At 43.2% G+C, this 18,558-nt stretch overlaps 1 protein-coding gene across 1 annotated transcript; it reads right to left on the bottom strand.

Annotated features, from left to right (window-relative positions):
* Positions 1–1,094: 1,094 nt before the first annotated feature.
* LOC148046571 (vomeronasal type-2 receptor 26-like) lies at positions 1,095–2,006 on the bottom strand. Its single transcript, XM_087714851.1, has one exon. It carries the CDS (start codon positions 2,004–2,006, stop codon positions 1,095–1,097), a length of 912 nt encoding a protein of 303 aa, XP_087570977.1.
* Positions 2,007–18,558: the final 16,552 nt, after the last annotated feature.

The following is an 18,558-nucleotide window of genomic DNA, read 5'->3' as shown; positions in this document are numbered from 1 at the left end:
CTGGTGTGGGCCACCACGTTCAAGGCTATCAGTGGGAGGTCAAGGCATGCATGTGTACGTATACACACAAACACACTTATTACCACCAATATATTTTTATTCATCATATTGAAAGATATTGGAATATCTTTAAGGGGAAAATAAATCCATCATGTGATACTTCAGGTTTTTTTATTATTATTGACATCTCAAAACATACAAAAAATGATAAACTTTTGGCTTCACATGTACCAGAGATGCTTTAATGTTATGTAAAATAAACTCTCTTTTTTTGCAAGAAGGGTAGCTTTTGCCAAGCTCATAGAATACAGGATTTAAACTCATTCATGTTTACCATAATGCACATTGTATCACTAAAATATTTTTGAGGAATAAATGTAGGAATTAAGAACTGTCTCCTTGAAGAAACTACTTCATGGGAAATATAGGCAGAACTGCCTTGTGGGAAATGTAGTTCCATAACATGTGACCACATCTGTGTTCCCTGATTGGGCAGCAGGGTACTCTGCCTAGGAAAAGTGATTTATTACTGGTCACTCTCTTTCTCTACCAGACAGCAGCTTTGCATCACAGCATTGGTTAGAGACTATTAATGTGTTTTTACACCACGTGATGGAACCAGTTTAAAGAAGTCAGAAGTATCTTAACACAGAACAGTAAGTTTTGCTATTAAGAGTGCCTGATAATAAACTTGATCTAAAGAGATTCGTACCTATGGAGTTAACTGGCTGCCCGAGCGAGACTTCATTGCCTTGTTTTAGCCGTCAGTCCCCTAGTCATCTTTGTGGCCATTCTCTGTATTTCTTTCTGGAATCTGGACTTTTTAAAAATATTATGCTGATCAAAACCATATCTTCTTCTTTATTAGCTTTTGCCTACTATACTGATTAGGGCTATCATTATCTAACATTTCAAGGAAAAGATTAAGGAAAAATTTCTAGGTTCTGAAATGAACTTCAGAGAACGATTGCTTTATATGTCCTATTGATGGTGATGGAAGGAAGAAGGCAGAACCTCAAATTACGGAGGGGATGACTATATGCTGAAAGTATCCAATGTGATTACATTCAAAGAGTATGGCGTTAAAATCACTTTCATTTTTTCATTAGTTGCTCCTTCTTATTCAGATTAGGTCTCAGAATAATGATATAGCATTTGGGGGAAAATATGCACCCCAGTAATCCAGTTGCTGAAGCCAAAATGGAGAAGATCTCCACAGCCACCATGTATTTTCCCTTGGCACTCAAATAGGTGGGAACAAATGACACCCAGACACTGCAAAAGACCAACATGCTGAAGATGATAAATTTGGCTTCATTAAAGCTGTCAGGCAAATTCCTGGCTAGGAAGGCTACAATGAAACTGACAACAGTCAAGAACCCCAGAAAGCCAAGCACTGTATAAAACATAGTGGTTGAACCTTCGTTACATTGAAAAACAATTTCTTCAGCCAGGGAATGCATGTCAGAATCTGGGAAGGGAGCAGAAATTGTGAGCCACACCACACAAATGCAGAATTGTGTCAGGGAGCAAGATAGGACAATAAAGATAGCCAACCTATTTCCCACCCATTTTCTCATTTTAGATCCGGGCTTGGTAGCCATGAAAGCAAGGACCACTATGATTGTTTTCCCCAATATACAAGAAAGGGCTACAGAGAAGGTGACTCCAAAAGCAGTTTGTCTCAAGAGACATTTCACTTTGTCAGGTTGCCCAATGAAGAGCAAACTGCAAAGGAAAGAGAGCAGGAGAGCAGCAAGAAGGCTATAAGTGAGGTTCCTATTATTGGCTTTAACAATAGGTGTGTCCTGATACTTCATGAATATCCCAAGCACCACAGCTGAGATGACAGAAAAGGAGACTGCAATCACTGCCAAAGAAATCCCCAATGGCTCTTGGAAAGTTAAATACGTTATAGCTTTTTGAAGGCAGTTTTTTTGACCCTTGTTTGGATATTGATCCTCTGGACATGGGAAACAGTCATCTAAATCTGAAAAAGAAAACATTCATAGAAGCATTATTGTTTTGAAGGATCTTCATTTCATTTTCAGTGTGCTCCAATTTTACAGAATAGACTTAATAAGATCCCAGTTTGATAACTGGAATGCCTTTTATATGGTGCTGCCCTCGAAGACCATTTCAAAAAGCATAACTGGTCTGCAATGCTATGGACCTGCAATTATTTCACCTAGCTTTATTATTTCTACATGAGCTATACTGGCTCCAAGTTGCTTACTCTATGCAATTCAAGTTTTTGGTTATCACCATTCAATCCCTAGATATCACTGGATCAAATAATAGTGGCGATCACATTTTCTCAATGGTATCTGTCTTTCTCGATAAGTCTGCTATATAGGGATGTTCCAGATCATTTGTGTTAAATGTTGACATCAGGGAGTTTAGAGTTGTATCTGGTCTATAGCATCCAACCTTTTCTAACCCTCTTCCATCTGGATTATGAATGTTCTCTACCCTTTTATCCTTGCAGCAGGCTTTGAAACTCTTATTGTTCCCTTAAAGAATTAGGCTGGAATGGAGATTGAGTCAGGAGCCCAATTTGTCTATTAACTGGAGGCAAGGGTGGTTTTTATTATTATTATTATAATCATTTGTGTTTCTAAAGACTCTGGTAAGCCACTTGGGGCATTATATATGATAAGCAGCCATATACACTTCAGAATCAATCAATCAATACAAGGGTGGGCTTCAAAAATTTCAGCAACAGGTTCACTGCTCCATTGCTGGGTAGGTTTTCCATGGTGGGCATAGCCTTGTCAGCCTCCTGCAGCACACAGGGTGTGTGTGTGTGTGTTTGTGTTTGTGTGTGTATGTGTTACCCTCCCCAAGCTCTGGGGGCTTTTCTTGAGCCCAGGGAGGGCAAAAACTGCTTCCCCTGGGCTCCAGAGGCCCCCTGGAGGCTGGAAACAGGCACATTTCTGGACTTCTGGAACCTCCGGAAGGCCCATTTTTCCCCCTGCCTGAGCCTCCCTGTGGGCCCTGCACTTACCTGGCATGATGAATGGACTACGTGGAGATTCCTGGGAGGGAGGGGCAGGGTGGCCATGGCCAGGGGTGGCATTTGGGAGTTCGCTGAACTGGGCAGAATCCTAGCTAGAGGATTGCATGAACCCATGCAAACCCCCCCAAAGCCCACCTCTAGATCAATCAATCATATGGATAGAATAGGAAGTAAAAGCAAGTTAAAACTATGCAAAAAATTACCAATGCAAAATTATGAAGTATGAAAATAATTCAAATGTTCATTACTTCACATTAATATGATGTGAAGCTCAAGATTTTCAATCCCATAATATTTATTAAAATATTTATTTATTAAAAATAAGCCCCAATTTGTATTTATTATATCATTAATATATTTAATATAATCATTTGCTTACCCAATTTGTCAGCTATCTTCCCTTCTGGACATATTTTACAGTCATAGCAACAGGATAATTTTCCTTCTATTTTTATCTTGCTATGGCCAAGAGGACACTTCTTGTTACAGATGGAAAGAGGTAATGCCTGTCCGTAAATAAATCAGAATTCCACAGAAATAATTTATTTTTGGTGGATTGTTCTTTTCGTCAATTATACATATACATTCATCATATATAATCCAAACATTGCTGTTGCATTTTCCAGGTGTAAATTCAGGACTGAATCTTCAATTGCTTCCCATTTCATACATATTACATGAATCAATTGATCATTCCTAATAATTGTATTCTAAAGAGCAATTTGGAACAATGTTGGAAAATATTTAACTCTGTATCCCTCTGAGTATGCCTTTCTTGAGCTCCCTCCCTCCCTCCCTCCCTCTCTCTCTCTCTCTCTCTCTCTCTCTCTCTCTCTCTCTCTGTGTGTGTGTGTATGTGTGTGTGTGTGTGTGTTTGTGTGTGTGTGTCAAATCAAATCTACTATGGTCTTTGAAAAGGCATACCTGGTTAAATATGAGAGGCCAAACAGCTTCCTTGTCAGAAATGGTGAATAGCTTTTCTGGGGGAGCCAGGGGGTCGGTCTTTCCAATTTGGACTTTCAGAAAGGATTTGTTTGGAAATGTGGCCCAACTGAAAATATCAAATCCAGTTTCTAATTCCCCGTTGGGGCTAAAAGAAACCTGTTCTCCAGCACTGTTGTTAAAGGAGACTTGTTGCAAAAAATGGTGGAGCTAAAGGACGTGGACAAAAAAAAAAGATAGAGAGAGAAAACCAGGAAAGATATCAGGAATGTTAGAAGTGGGTTTGAAGATTTCAATTTGTTTCTTTCAATTTGGCCTAGGCTTAATGCTACATAAGCTCAGTCTACACCTCAGTCTACACAATTTCAACTTGGAAAAGAAATATGCTTTTATTCAATGCATTTTCTATTGTCAGATGAAAAATTATCAGATGAGCATTGGAGCAGAAAATCAAGAAAGGGATGGATGTGAGAAATCACTTTGCTTTGACTATTTCAGAAATTGTGACTTAAGTTTTGTGGCATAAAGTATAAGAAAGATATAACTCAGTGAGACAGAGACATCTAGGACAAGTTGGCTTTTAATGCCATACATGGGTACTGTAAGTTTCAACTGTTTCAGATGTTACTTTTTTTGGGGGGGGGGGGAACCCAAATTAAATTTAAATTTTTGTACATGTGATTCATTGACAAATTTGCTATTCCTTTGAGGGGGATGAATTTGCTTATTATTGATGGGGATGCTTCGTTGGCAGAGGAGCTGAATCATTTATTTGCTTGATGTAGAGACATCAGAGACAGATAAAATTCAGCTACCATACCCTTGTAGTCCCCACCTCATTGGGGAGGAACAGTAGGAGATGAGCATTTTGAGGGCTGTGGACCCCAGTAAGGCTGCCAGTCCTGACTGTATCCCTGGCCTAGTGCTTGGAGACTGTGCTGATCAGTTGGCTGGAGTCTTTACCAGGATCTTCAATTAGTCTTTATCGCTTTCCATCATTCCATCTTCCTTGAAGGCTTCCACCATTGTTCCACTGCCATAGAATTTCCCTTAATGATTACAGACTAGTGCCACTCACTTCTATCATCATAAAGTGCTTTAAGAATCTGGTCTGTTGGCACATCACTTCTGGATTTCCGTATACATTTGATCAACGCCAGTTTGCATACGGAACAAATAGATCTGCAGAGGATGCTATAGCCATCACTTTTCACCCTGTTCTGACATTTGGAACAACAACAGGGGAGGGAGGGCTGGCAAGGTGAGGATGCTTTTTGTAGATTTTAATTCTGCATTTAACACAATCCTTCCACATAGACTAGTGCCTATACTTAATTAAATCTGCATTTGGATTACTGATTTCCTGTCTGGTAGGTCTCAGAGGGTCAGATTAGGTAACATACCTCCTCTGTCCTTATTCTGGTACACGACAGGGCTGTTGAGTCCCTTACTCTTAAGGTGACCAGACATCCCGATTTCAGCGTGACAATCATGCTTTATAACAATTTGTCCCATTTCCCGGCAAGTTTTTAAAAAGTCCCGATTTTCCAAAAGAAAGAAAAACAATTTTAAAAAGGACGCCATTAAAAAAAAAGTTTTTATTTTTCTGAAGTGTCGTTTCCGATGTGGCCTTTAGAAGGCAGTGGTTTCCCTCTCTCCACTCAGCTCGCTCATAGGCCCGACGAGGGGCAAATCTCCATCCCCTACTGTGCGTGCCAACATGTGACGTTTTTCTGCAGGGAGAGCGACAGCTTTCCGGTGGCAGCAGCGCGGCGAGGAGGAGGCTCGGTCCCGGGCCAAGCGGCTCAGCCATCAGAAGTTTTTTTTTTTGCCAGCTTCTCTTGAGTACCGCTCTCCCTGCAGCCATTTGTGTCTCTTTCTCCTTTTTGTCCTTTCTCCTCCTTCCCCCCCAAAAGAGAATGAGAGGGAGAAAGAGGAGGTGGTGGGATAGTGGGATCCTTCCTGCTTTCTGAGCTTGGTGAAGCAAGGATCCCACTATCCCACCACCTCCTCTTTCTCCCTCTTTCTCCTTTTTGTCCTTTCTCCTCCTCCCCCCCAAAAGAGAATGAGAGGGAGAAAGAGGAGGTGGTGGGATAGTGGGATCCTTCCTGCTTTCTGAGCTTGGTGAAACAAGAATCCCACTATCCCACTACTTCCTCTTTCTCCCTCTTTCTCCTTTTTGTCCTTTCTCCTCCTTCCCCCTCCCAAAAGAGAACGAGAGGGAGAAAGAGGAGGTGGTGGGATAGTGGAATCCTTCCTGCTTTCTGAGCTTGGTGAAGCAAGAATCCCACTATCCCACTACCTCCTCTTTCTCCCTCTTTCTCCTTTTTGTCCTTTCTCCTCCTTCCCCCTCCCAAAAGAGAATGAGAGGGAGAAAGAGGAGGTGGTGGGATAGTGGGATCCTTCCTGCTTTATTTTCTGGATTAATTGGTGGAAATGTGCTCTCATTCATGATCCATTCCTATGACTTTGTGTATGTCCTGGAATAGCAATAGCAATAGCAGTTAGACTTATATACCGCTTCATAGGGCTTTCAGCCCTCTCTAAGCGGTTTACAGAGTCAGCATATCGCCCCCACAGTCTGGGTCCTCATTTCACCCACCTCGGAAGGATGGAAGGCTGAGTCAACCTTGAGCTGGTGAGATTAGAACCGCTGAACTGCAGATAACAGTCAGCTGAAGTGGCCTGCAGTACTGCACCCTAACCACTGCGCCACCTCGGAATAAATGTACAATAGTTATTGTTTCTTTTTCCATCATATTTTTCTTACAAAAAGATGAAAAGGATTGTTGATGGAGCTACCTGGCATTTGGAAGGCAGGATTGCTTAGGTAGACCTCGACTTATGCCTGGTAACTGAGTGACTGTTAAAAGTTATGACAGACTCCTCCCTCCCTCTCAAAAGGTACAATCTGGTTCGAAGTTCTGATGCCTCATGTCTCCCCTGCAGTCACTCCATAACTGACCCACATTTATAGCCATTTGTAGAATCTTGTGGATATATGACTGTGACTTACATTTTTAAGAATTCTATGCACAATACTTTGAAATGTATTGTGCATAGAATTTTTAAAAATAGTTTTACTTCAATTAATTCTGTGTGGAATAGTTTGAAATGTTTTATTTTAATTTATTCTGTGTGGATTCTTTTTTTAAATTGTCTTAGACTATTTTAAAAAAGATTCTATTCAAAATAAATTGAAATAAACCATTGACAAAAGTGACTGATGACCATTTTTCACACTAAGCGACTGTTGCAGCATCCTCATGGTCACATGATCAAAATTTTGATGTCTGAAAACAGATTCGTATTTATGATGGTTTCAGTGTCCTGGGGTCATGTAATTACCTTTTATGACCTTTTGACAAAATATAAAATTTTTAATCAAGTTCCCCCCCCCCCCCCGGTCAATCGTATCCCTCTTTACCAATCTGAAAATCTGGTCACCTTACTTACTCTATAGTTTTTATGTGCATGACTGCATTCCCACTCATGCAAGCAATACTATTATTAAATCTGCAGATTATACAGTAGTGGGATGAGTCTGCCTATCGAGATGTGGTGGACCGGTTGCTTTCATGGTGTGCAGGCAATAATTTGGTCCTTAACACCAATAAAACCAAGGAGCTTATAGTGGACTACAGAAGGAATAGATCTGACATCCAGCCCTTGATTATCAATGGAGACCAAGTGGAGCAAGTGGCCAGTTTTAAGTTTTTGGGTGTTATCATAAAAGAAGACCTGATCTGGGGTGTTCACATTGCAGCATTGGTCAAAAGGACCAAGCAGAAATTATACTACCTGAGACTTCTCAGGAAAGAGCAACTGAATTAAAAATTACTGGTGACCTTCTGTTGCTGCATTGTAGGGAATATCTTTATTTACTGCACCTGTGTGTAGTTTGCCAATTACACAGTGGCAGATAGGACAGAGCTCCAGAGGGTTAACATCGTTGCCCAGAGGATCATTGATTGCCCACTCCCTCTTTGGAAAAGATTTATAGCTCCCATTCCTTTAAAAAAGTTCAAACAGTTTTTAAGGATCCATCTCACCTTGGGCACCCTGTTTTTCAACTATTGCCATCTGCCAGATGGTACAGGACAATAAAAACAAGGAGAAATAGGCTGAAAAATATCTTCTATCCCAGAGCAGTAATTATGTTGAATTCTACTGTATAGTGCAATATTAAAACAATATCAGGGGTTTCCAATTCAACTGGACAGGATGTAACAGGGAGGGGCAGATACGGCGGGGACTTCAGGGCAGGCCATTACCGGGGAAGGAGGGTTCGCTACATTACAGAGATCCCTCCTTCCGGCCCTGGGAGTCCCACTCCGAGACCAGATGGCGTAAGTAGTCAGGACCCTGGTCTCAGGCTGTTGTCGCTAAATGCCAGGTCTGTTGTCCATAAAGCTCCTCTCGTCCGGGACTTAATTTTAGACGAGAGGGCAGACCTGGCATGTATTACTGAAACCTGGCTGGGCCCAGAGGGAGGAGTCCCCCTTGTAGAGCTGTGCCCAGAAGGATTTCAGGTGCTGCATCAGCCGAGAGCCCAGGGAAGGGGTGGAGGTGTGGCCGCCGTTATCCGGGAGTCGTTAGTTCCTCGTAGGGTCCCTGCTCCGGAGATTGTCGGGTGTGAGTCTTTGCTGTTAAAGTTGGACCTCAAGGGTCAAGTGGGGTTGCTGCTAACGTACCTGCCTCCCAACAGCGTTGCAGCAGCCCTCCCCTCGCTCCTTGAGTCGGTAGCCGAGCTGGCAGTTGAGTTCCCTAGGTTGATGGTCCTGGGGGACTTTAACTTGCCATCGCTCGGTGAAAACTCTGATGGGGCGCAGGAGTTCATGGCTTCCATGACAGCCATGGGCTTGACCCAAGTAATTCGAGGCCCAACCCACTCAGCGGGACACATGCTTGACCTTGTATTTCTCTCGGAGCAGTGGATTTGCGATCTTGGTCTGAGGGGGAGCGACATCATACCCCTGTCGTGGTCAGACCATTGCCTGCTGAGGCTCGACTTCCGGAGGCCAAACCCCCACTGTAGGGAGGAGGAACCGACCAGGTGGTTCCGCCCCAGGCGTCTTATGGAACCATCAAGGTTCCAGACAGAGCTTGGGGTTATTCCTGACACTTTCGCCCACAGTCCGGTGGAGACTCTGGCTGCTGCGTGGCACTTGGCAGCGTCAGAGGCCCTCGACCGGATTGCGCCACTGCGGCTCCTCCGAGGCGGCGGATCCCGGAGACCCCCTTGGTTTACCGAGGAGCTCCGGGAGATGAAGCGCCGGAGGAGATGCCTAGAGCACCGTTGGAGGTCCGATAAGTCCGAATCGAACCGAGCAATGGTAACCACCTGCACCAGGGAATATACTAGGGCACTTAGGGCAGCAAAAAGATCGCACATAGCCACCCTGGTCGCATCCGCTGAGTCTCGCCCAGCCGCCCTGTTCAGGATAACCCGCTCCCTACTGAACAAAAGGGAGACGGGGGAACCCCTGCAGGGCAGAGCTGAAGAATATGCCCAATTCTTAGCGGACAAAATTGCTCGGTTTCGGTCGGACTTGGACTCCACACCTGCAGTTCCAGCCGAGGCACAGGGGGATCAAGGAGAACAGCTCTGGGTTGAGTTTCAGGACGTTACCCCCGGGGATGTGGACAAGGCCATGAGAGCTGTAAGTTCCTCCACCTGTGTTCTGGATCCGTGTCCCTCATGGCTGGTGGTTAACTGCAGTGAGGTGACACGAGGCTGGATCCAGGCGGTTGTAACCGCCTCCCTTCGGGAGGGGAACTTCCCCGCCGCACTGAAAGCGGCGGTGGTGAGACCCCTCCTGAAGAAACCATCCTTGGATCCAGCTGAAGGTGGTGGCCTTCCAGCTCCAACGGTCCTTGGAGGAAGCAAACTATCTAGACCCCTTCCAGTCCGGCTTCAGACCCGGTTACAGCACAGAAACCGCTTTGGTCGCATTGATGGATGATCTTTGGAGAACCAGAGATGAAGGACATTCCTCCATCCTGGTCCTCCTTGACCTCTCAGCGGCTTTCGATACCATCGACCATGGTATCCTTCTGCGACGACTGCGGGAGGTGGGAGTGGGAGGCACCGTGCTACGGTGGTTCTCCTCCTACCTCTCGGACAGGTCGCAGTCGGTGTTAGTGGGTGGGGAGAGATCGTCCCCAAGGCCCCTAAATTATGGGGTGCCGCAGGGCTCGGTCTTATCCCCCCTACTATTTAACATCTACATGAAACCGCTGGGAGAGATCATCCGCAGGCACGGGATCAGATACCATCAATATGCGGACGATACTCAACTGTATCTGTCCGCCCCGTGCCAAATCAATGAAGCGGTTGACGTGATGGGCCGGGGTCTTGAAGCCGTTATGGACTGGATGAGGGTTAACAAGCTTGTGCTCAACCCAGAAAAGACCGAGTGGCTGTTGTGTTTCCCTCCCAAAGATTTGGCCAATATTCAACACTCAGGCTGGGGGGTCAAATTCTACACCCCTCAGAGAGGGTCTGCAACTTGGGAGTCCTCCTGGATCCACAGCTGTCATTCGACCACCATTTAACGGCTGTGACCAGGGGGGCATTCGCCCAGGTACGCCTGGTGCGCCAGTTGCGACCCTACCTGAACCGGGAGGCCCTCACAACAGTCACTCGGGCCCTTGTGATCTCTAGGCTGGAATACTGCAATGTGCTCTACATGGGGCTGCCCTTGAGGAGCATCCGGCGACTTCAGCTAGTGCAGAACGCAGCCGCGCGAGTGATTGCGGGTGCACCTCGATTCACCCGCATAACACCTATCCTCCGCGAGCTGCGCTGGCTACCTGTCGATCTCCGGATGCGCTTCAAGGTGCTATTAATCACCCATAAAGCCCTACATGGCAGTGGATCTGGATACTTGAGAGACCGCCTTCTGCCAATTACCTCCCTACGACCTATAAGATCCCATAGATTAGGCCTCCTCCGCATTCCATCGGCCAGCCAGTGTCGGCTGGCAACCACAAGGAGGAGGGCCTTCTCAGCAGTAGCCCCGACCCTTTGGAACGAGCTCCCCGTGGAGATTCGTACCCTCTCCACCGTCCAGGCCTTCCGCACTGCCTTGAAGAACTGGCTCGCCCGTCAGGCCTGGGGATAAGAATCGCTACCCCGCCCGAATGATGAATGGATGTTGCTTATTATTTTATTATATGTTGTTGTCTTAATGTTGTATTCCCCTCTCCCTGGTTTTCTGTGAGCCGCCCTGAGTCCCCTCAGGGAAAAGGGCGGCCTACAAATGCTAATAAAACCTAAAACCTAAACTGTGTAGAATGTGAAGGATGTGTATTTTAGTTTTAGTTTTAATAGTTTTCTTATATATGATGTACACCGAAGATGGCATTTAATTTTGTTGTACAAGGTGCAATGACAATAAAGTAAACTTTCAGTTTTACCTTTAACTTTAAGTAATACTATTCCTATTTTCACAAGATTTCTTATTATTTTCCCATTATTATAATTCTCTTCAAATCAATGTCTAAGGAGATTCCTTTTGAAAGGAATTTTGAAAAAGCACCTTTGCGACCTTTGAATCTTACTAACTCCAAAAGTCAGCTGTTGGGGAATAAAAATGGTATTCAAAACCAGAGTAGTTTTCAAGTTTCTGCATTAAAAGTTTTCAAACATAATGGACTGAATAAGATCCTGTCTGTGCCAATTTAGACATTAAATAAAGTTGACATGTTACATATTTCTAAGTGTTTTTACATATAACATTATATTTATATTTATTTTTTATTTTCTTTCATATGGAAATATCAAGTACTTCCATACAGATTTCAAAACTACTATCTAAGTATCGAAGCATTATAATAGTTAAAACAAACAAAAACCCAATTTCCTGTTGTTATTCTTGATTTTCACCAAATTTCTCATTACAAAAATTACCTGCCAAATTGATTGGAGGATGAGCTTCCATCTCCTCTGATTCATTTTTTGTCCCCTTTTGAGTTTGGCAGAGCGCATGGCCTTCAGAGCATGTGCCACAGCATAGACTGCATTGTAGAGACTGTAACTATGTCCATTCATGGTGGTGTCAAAGACAGAATTAGGAAGAGTCTCCAGCTTCTCTTCTCCAGTGCAGATCCTTTCAGCATTATAATGTGTAATATCACTGGAGAAGGAACATTCAAATGCATCTTTCCAGAAATCCCTAATGAAACCATCTTCTTTGTCAAAATTTGGGCTTCTCTTCTGCATAAATTGTTGGAATCCAGTCAGTTCCTTTGTGTGAATTGCAAAGGAAAGAGCACCATGAAGAAAATCAATGTGGAACTGTCTTTGCATCAGAATGGATGTGAATTCCACCTGGGCTGTCATGATCCAAACCTTGGCCTGTCTTTCTTTTGGAATATTATCAGCATTGAAAAAATTCATCATTAGTCTCAAAGGTACCAAACCTATAATTTCAGCACTTAAGATAACTGCAATGGCGGTACTTTCCATGATCACCTTGAATATTTTACCTGTGTCTTCAATCCACCCAGCAGCTGCATTACCATATATCATCGGGGGAAGACATTCTATAAAGTTAAAGCAGATTCCTCTCTCTGAAAACATGGAAAGTCTCTTTTGAATGAACCTGTCCCTATCTTTTTCATACATAGAAACTAACCCAACCCAGGTCCATCCAAAATACAACAACAAGTGCAGTAATACTTTAAATTGATGGGTTTCATCTGGGAACATCCATTTGACAAATGTTGCTGTTTCAGTATTTACCAATGGAGCGGATCCATAGGAGATCTAAATGGAAAAATTCAGATGAACATAGGAATAAAAAGATTCTTCCAAAATATAATAAAAATAAAAGCAAAATATCTGTGTTTATTTAATCCAATATCTGGTTTGAGTGGGATACCAAAATGGGATGCTTAAAAATTAGTTTTTACATGACATCTGCAATGTTGCACAAGAAGCAAAAAGAGACAAGCTATTCTTCATGTCTTATAACTTAATCATGATCTTGCCTCAAATATTTATTTTCAATTATCCAACTTTTCAATGTAATAAATAGCTGGTGAACTTCTCATATTGATCCATTTTTTTCTCACCTGGGGAAATTTGTAGTTGCACAGAGAGATTGCCATATTGTGACAGGTGTTACTACGGGCTCCTCCAATGATGACTACTGTGTTGGTCTGGTTATTGCATTTGTAGTTGGGTATAAATTTATCCTTTGTAGATATAAATTCCATTGCTAAATGATAAGTTGTACTTTCCACAGTATAGTCAGTAGCAATATGGAAGCCAAGGCTAATGTTGGGTAAGATCCCAGACAGTTCATTGATCTCCTTTACAGCAAATGCCAGAGCCAAAGTGTGCTGGTAATTATGAGTGACGAACCTTTAGTGAGAGTTGGAAACGATGACAATATATTTCTCTTTCAGAATTGGACAGCTGTTTTAATTGATACATATGCTTAATTTATAAAGTATACATACATAAAGATATAATAAATTAGTGCTTATTGTTTGTTCTGGACACCTGCAATTTAGTCACTAACAAATAGACCTAGATTGTATCAAGTAGGACCTAGTTGTGGCTACTTAACATTGAGCTAATGTAGCATTTAGTCAGACTATATTTGAAATACTTTGTTCACTTCTGGAGACCTCTCTTAAGAAAATATATTCATTAGATTGAGTGAGTCCAGAGATGGGCAACAAAAATGGTGCAAGAGCTGAGAGACAAAACATCAGGAAATACTAGAGGATGTGAATATATTCAACCAAGAGGACAGAAGGAAAGGCTGACAGAAACCCTTAAATATATTGAAGAGTGTGAATAAGGTTCTAGAAGGCAGTATTCTCAATATTACTTAAAACATAAGTACATGACCCCCCATAATCTCACAGTGACAGGAGGAAAGTTCAAAATTAATTTTATAGTAGTGGAATCATAACCAACTGCCAGAGGAGGCAATGGATCAATCACCAGTAACTGAATTTAAACTTGCTGGGAATAAATACATGTCCATCATCAGACAAAACATTTTTGCCATCAATTTTCTACATCGCTTATCTGATTTCAATATTATCACTGTCTTATCTGTGTTTTCTGAGAGAAGGAAGCCAATTCTCTTTTCACACCCTTTGTCTATGATAGCCTAAAATATGCACTAGAGGGTTTCCTGTTTGATATCTATGTGAAATGAATGAGAAAAAAGCTCAAGATTAACCAGAGAGTTTCTGCAACATTTAGATTAGACAACCTTTTTTAAATTTTTAACAAGGGATTTTGTTGAATGAAGGAACTTTCCTGGAGAGATTGAAATTCAAATATTTTATGTTCAAAATAATAATATTCATCTCAATCTTAACATCAGTATTAGGATAGGTCTAGAATTTTAAAAAAGGACTAAATACGGTCATTGGAACAGGTCATTCCAACTGACTAGCAACCAATACCTTTAAGGATAAAAGGAAAAGAAAATGCAGCTTTTTGGTGGCAATGTGGGGGAAGATGAAGTTGTGGTTTGAGGAGGAGGAAGAGTAGTTGGATACTTACAGGTACTGATCAAGGACTTCAGAAGAAGGAGGGCTTTTAAAAATGATTTCATTTGTAAGAAAGAAAACCTGATAAATAATAGCAGCAATAATTAAATCTCCAGACTGATAATATTTATGAACAATTGGCAGAGGACTACTAAGTTTACAGGTGCCGGGAGGGGAAATGCTCATCATAGTTTGGAAAAAAAGTAAACTAATGTTCTGAATATAACCAATTCATTGTAATATGTGATCATTGTAGACATCGAACAGTAGCTCTTCGTTACCACCAAACTGAGGATGACTAACTATATCTAACTTTTAAGATAATGGATTTTATCTGAAGTTAAGAGATAAAGAGAGCTGGAAGGGACTTTGAAGGTCTTCTAATGAAAAACAAATCATTTTTCTCCCTACAGCCATATCTGTATAGCCAGGCAGATATTAATAGAATGCATTGTCTTATCCGAGGCCATAGATTTTACAGTGTTTGCTAGAGTTCCCTTAAGATTTGGAGCAGAAGGGACCATAACTATCCTTAATTACTAATCAGTACCATCATTTGCAATGGTGCTTTGAGGAATACCAGAAAGAAGCATGTTTATCATATCTCAATAGACACTGCTGCACTGCTATGAACCTTTGAAAGATGTGAAGAACAAATGGGGGGATGAGAGTTCATATGCACAGAAGAAAACAAACACAAGTATAGAACAGAGTATGGAAATACTTGATGAATACTCCGATCATCAAAGCTAACAACCGCAGCTTCTTCTATACTCTCCTCCTCTCCCTTCTCCTCTCCTTCCTTTGCTCTCTACTTTTCATCGGTTGACCCATGAAGGTGACGTGTCTCATTCGACAGACTTCTTTTGGGATCATCTTCACTGTAGCTGTTTCTTGTATGTTGGCCAAAACCAACACTGTGGTGTTTGTGTTCATGGCCACCAAGCCAGGATCAAGGATGAGGACATGGGTTGGGAAACGTCTAGCCCTTTCTATTGCTCTCTCCTGTTCCTTGATTCATTTTTTTATTTGTACTGGGTGGTTAGCAACCTCACCCCCTTTCCCAGACATGGATAAGCATTCCTTCATTTCTGAAATCATTGTGGAATGCAATGAAGGGTCGGGTGTTGTGTTTTATAGTGTTTTCCCTTTTATGGGTTTCCTGGCTATAGTCAGTTTTATTGCAGCTTTCCTAGCTAGGAAGTTACCAAACACATTCCAGGAAACCAAATCTATCACATTCAGCATGCTGGTTTTTTGCAGTGTCTGGTTGTCTACATTCCTACATGAATACCAAAGGCAAATATATGGTAGCTGTGGAGATTGCCCCTCAAACGGAATGGGGAAATCAATCCAGCCAGGAGCAGATGGGGCGGGGAGAATTCTCCCCCTAGCCTGCCACCAATGTTCGGGCTGCAGCCTGCGAATCAAGTCCCACCAGGGTGGGCTGTCTTTCCGGGCCATGGGTGGATGCAATACCAATGGACGCCTGCCCCTCCTCAGCAGATGGCACCTTTTCACATAAGTGGCCTGTGGAAACCCCAGGGTCTGAACTCCCAACCGGTTCCAGTCCCAGCCACAATGTCCCAACAGAGAGAACCAGAAGACTCGTGAGCAGCTGAGCTGCCCTCTTCCTCACCCCACCCATGCTGGAAAGAAATCAGCATCAGGGACGGCGGTTCCCTCCCCCTTCACAAAGAAGTGGGTGGATCTTGGAATGCTCATAGGGGGGGAGCTCCCCCTTCCAAAGATGATTCAAAGATGACTGCCAAGCTAATCACCAACTTGGTGAAGTTGCAGATAGGGTGCCACTATGAACTTCTCAGATTCATTGTAGCTTAAAGAAAGCATGAGCAATTATCTTGGGGCTTGAATGGCTGGACAAGTGGGCACCGACCATAAAGTGGGAGGAAGGTGTTCGAAAATCGATCATAGGCTTTGGGTGGATGTTCCTCCTTAAGCCAGAAGGCCATCCGGGTATTATCAAACCCATCAAAGCTGACCACCCAGACCCTGCAGACCCTCCAGCAGACACTAAACCCCCAGGAATCCAGCAAATAGCAAAAGAATATTGAGATCTCACAGGGGTTTTCAGTTAGGAAGATTGCAACTATCTTCCCCTCATTGACCACCAATTGTGCACTAGAATTCATGCCTACCAAAGCCAAAAATGTATTCCATGACTACTAAAAGGATTGTGGAATTAAGGAATAGCAATAGCAATAGCAATAGCAGTAGACTTATATACCGCTTCATAGGCCTTTCAGGCCTCTCTAAGCGGTTTACAGAGAGTCAGCCTATTGCCCCCAACAATCCGGGTCCTCATTTTACCCACCTCGGAAGGATGGAAGGCTGAGTCAACCCTGAGCCGGTGAGATTTGAACCGCTGAACTGCTGATCTAGCAGTAGCCTGCAGTGCTACATTTAACCACTGCGCCACCTCAGCTCATATTGTATGAGTATATTGACGTTAATTTGAAGCAGGGCTTTATCCCACCAACTAAGTCAAAAGTAACCCCCCCCATGCTTTTCAAAGAGAAGAAAGATGGGGAGGGTATGTCTCTGCATTGATCTGTTAATGCCGTAACCTCAATCCTTCTCTTTTCTACTGTTCACTAAGTCAGTTTTCGACTAATCTGTTTCTGGGAAGATCTTTTTTCCCATTAGTGCTTCTGGAGTGTGGGTACTTTGGGTCTGTCTGCCATTGCTTTTAAAAGTTCAAAAGACACTTTTTAATATTTATTTGTTGAGGACTAACCTTTACTGTTTCTACTCCCACCATGATCCACACTTGATGTTTATCATTATGGCTAGAATAATTTTAAACTGCAGCAACAGACATGAAAAATTCTAAAACATATATCCCAAGAACCATTTCTTATATTAATCAGATAGTATTACAAGAGGAAACAGTACCCCAATATCTAAGGTCTATGGGAACAGCCAAGAATTCATGGCTTTCCTGAATTCCAAAAGAGTTGGGACATAAAATCTCCCAGCAATGTTGTTCCATACATGGAATAAAACATCTGGAAAGGCCTATTCTTCAATCCTGACTCATGGTATTTCCTAAGAGAAGGTCCACACAAGAAGTGTATTCTTCCAGATCTCATAGGCAAGGCAGATATAATTAGAAAAAGGGGGTCCATAGTTGCCATATTCTGTGCCCTGCTTAATTTGAAGGGCAACATCCAACTTGAATTGCAACCAGTGTAATTAGACATAATGTATGTAACTTTTGAAGTAGTTCTGTTATATCCCTTTCAGTCGGGTTTCAGGCCTGGTTACTCCACCGAAACTGCTTTGGTCGCGCTGACCAATGATTTCTGGTGGGCCAGGGATAGAAGACATTCCTCCATCCTGGTGCTCCTTGACTTCTCAGCAGCCTTCAATACCATCGACCATGGTATCCTTCTGCGACGATTAGGAGAGGTGGGAGTGGGAGGCACTGTGTTACGGTGGTTCTCCTCTTACCTCTCGGATAGGTCGCAGTCGGTGTTAGTTGGAGGACAGAGGTCAACCCCTAGGCCCCTAAAGTATGGGGTGCCTCAGGGCTCGGTCCTGTCCCCCCTCCTATTTAACATCTATATGAAGCCGCTGGGTGAGATCATTTGTCGGCACAGGATCAAATATCACCAATACACGGATGATACCGTTTTATCTGTCTGCCCCGTGCCAACTCAGCGAAGCGGTAGAAGTGATGTGCCAGTGCCTGGAGGCTGTCAGGGTCTGGATGGGAGTTAACAAGCTGGCACTCAATCCAGACAAAACCGAGTGGCTATTGATGTTGCCCCCCAAGAACAGACCAGATATTCCATCTCTCAGCCTGGGGGGTGAAACTCTTCACCCCTCAGAGAGGGTCCACAACTTGGGTGTCCTCCTGGATTCTCAGCTGACATTAGAATACCATCTGTCGACTGTGACCAGGGGGGCTTTTGCCCAGGTTTGCCTACTGCACCAGTTGCGGCCCTATCTGGACCGGGAGGCCCTTCAAATGGTCACTCATGCTCTCGTCACCTCTAGGCTTGATTACTGTAATGTGCTTTACTTGGGGCTGCCCCTGAAGCGTGTTC

This window comes from Thamnophis sirtalis, unplaced genomic scaffold, assembly GCF_051295495.1.
Source record: "Thamnophis sirtalis isolate CommonGarterSnake01/CBP01778 unplaced genomic scaffold, rThaSir2_p1.2 scaffold_4, whole genome shotgun sequence".
NCBI classification, from domain to species: Eukaryota; Metazoa; Chordata; class Lepidosauria; order Squamata; family Natricidae; genus Thamnophis; species Thamnophis sirtalis.
Note: the sequence above shows the minus strand (reverse complement) of the source record. Positions and strands in the feature narration are given on the sequence as shown.

Bases quoted from the DNA above. Each gene is read 5' to 3' on its own strand.
- LOC148046571 (XM_087714851.1), bottom strand. From the start codon at position 2,006: ATGTTTTCTTTTTCAGATTTAGATGACTGTTTCCCATGTCCAGAGGAT.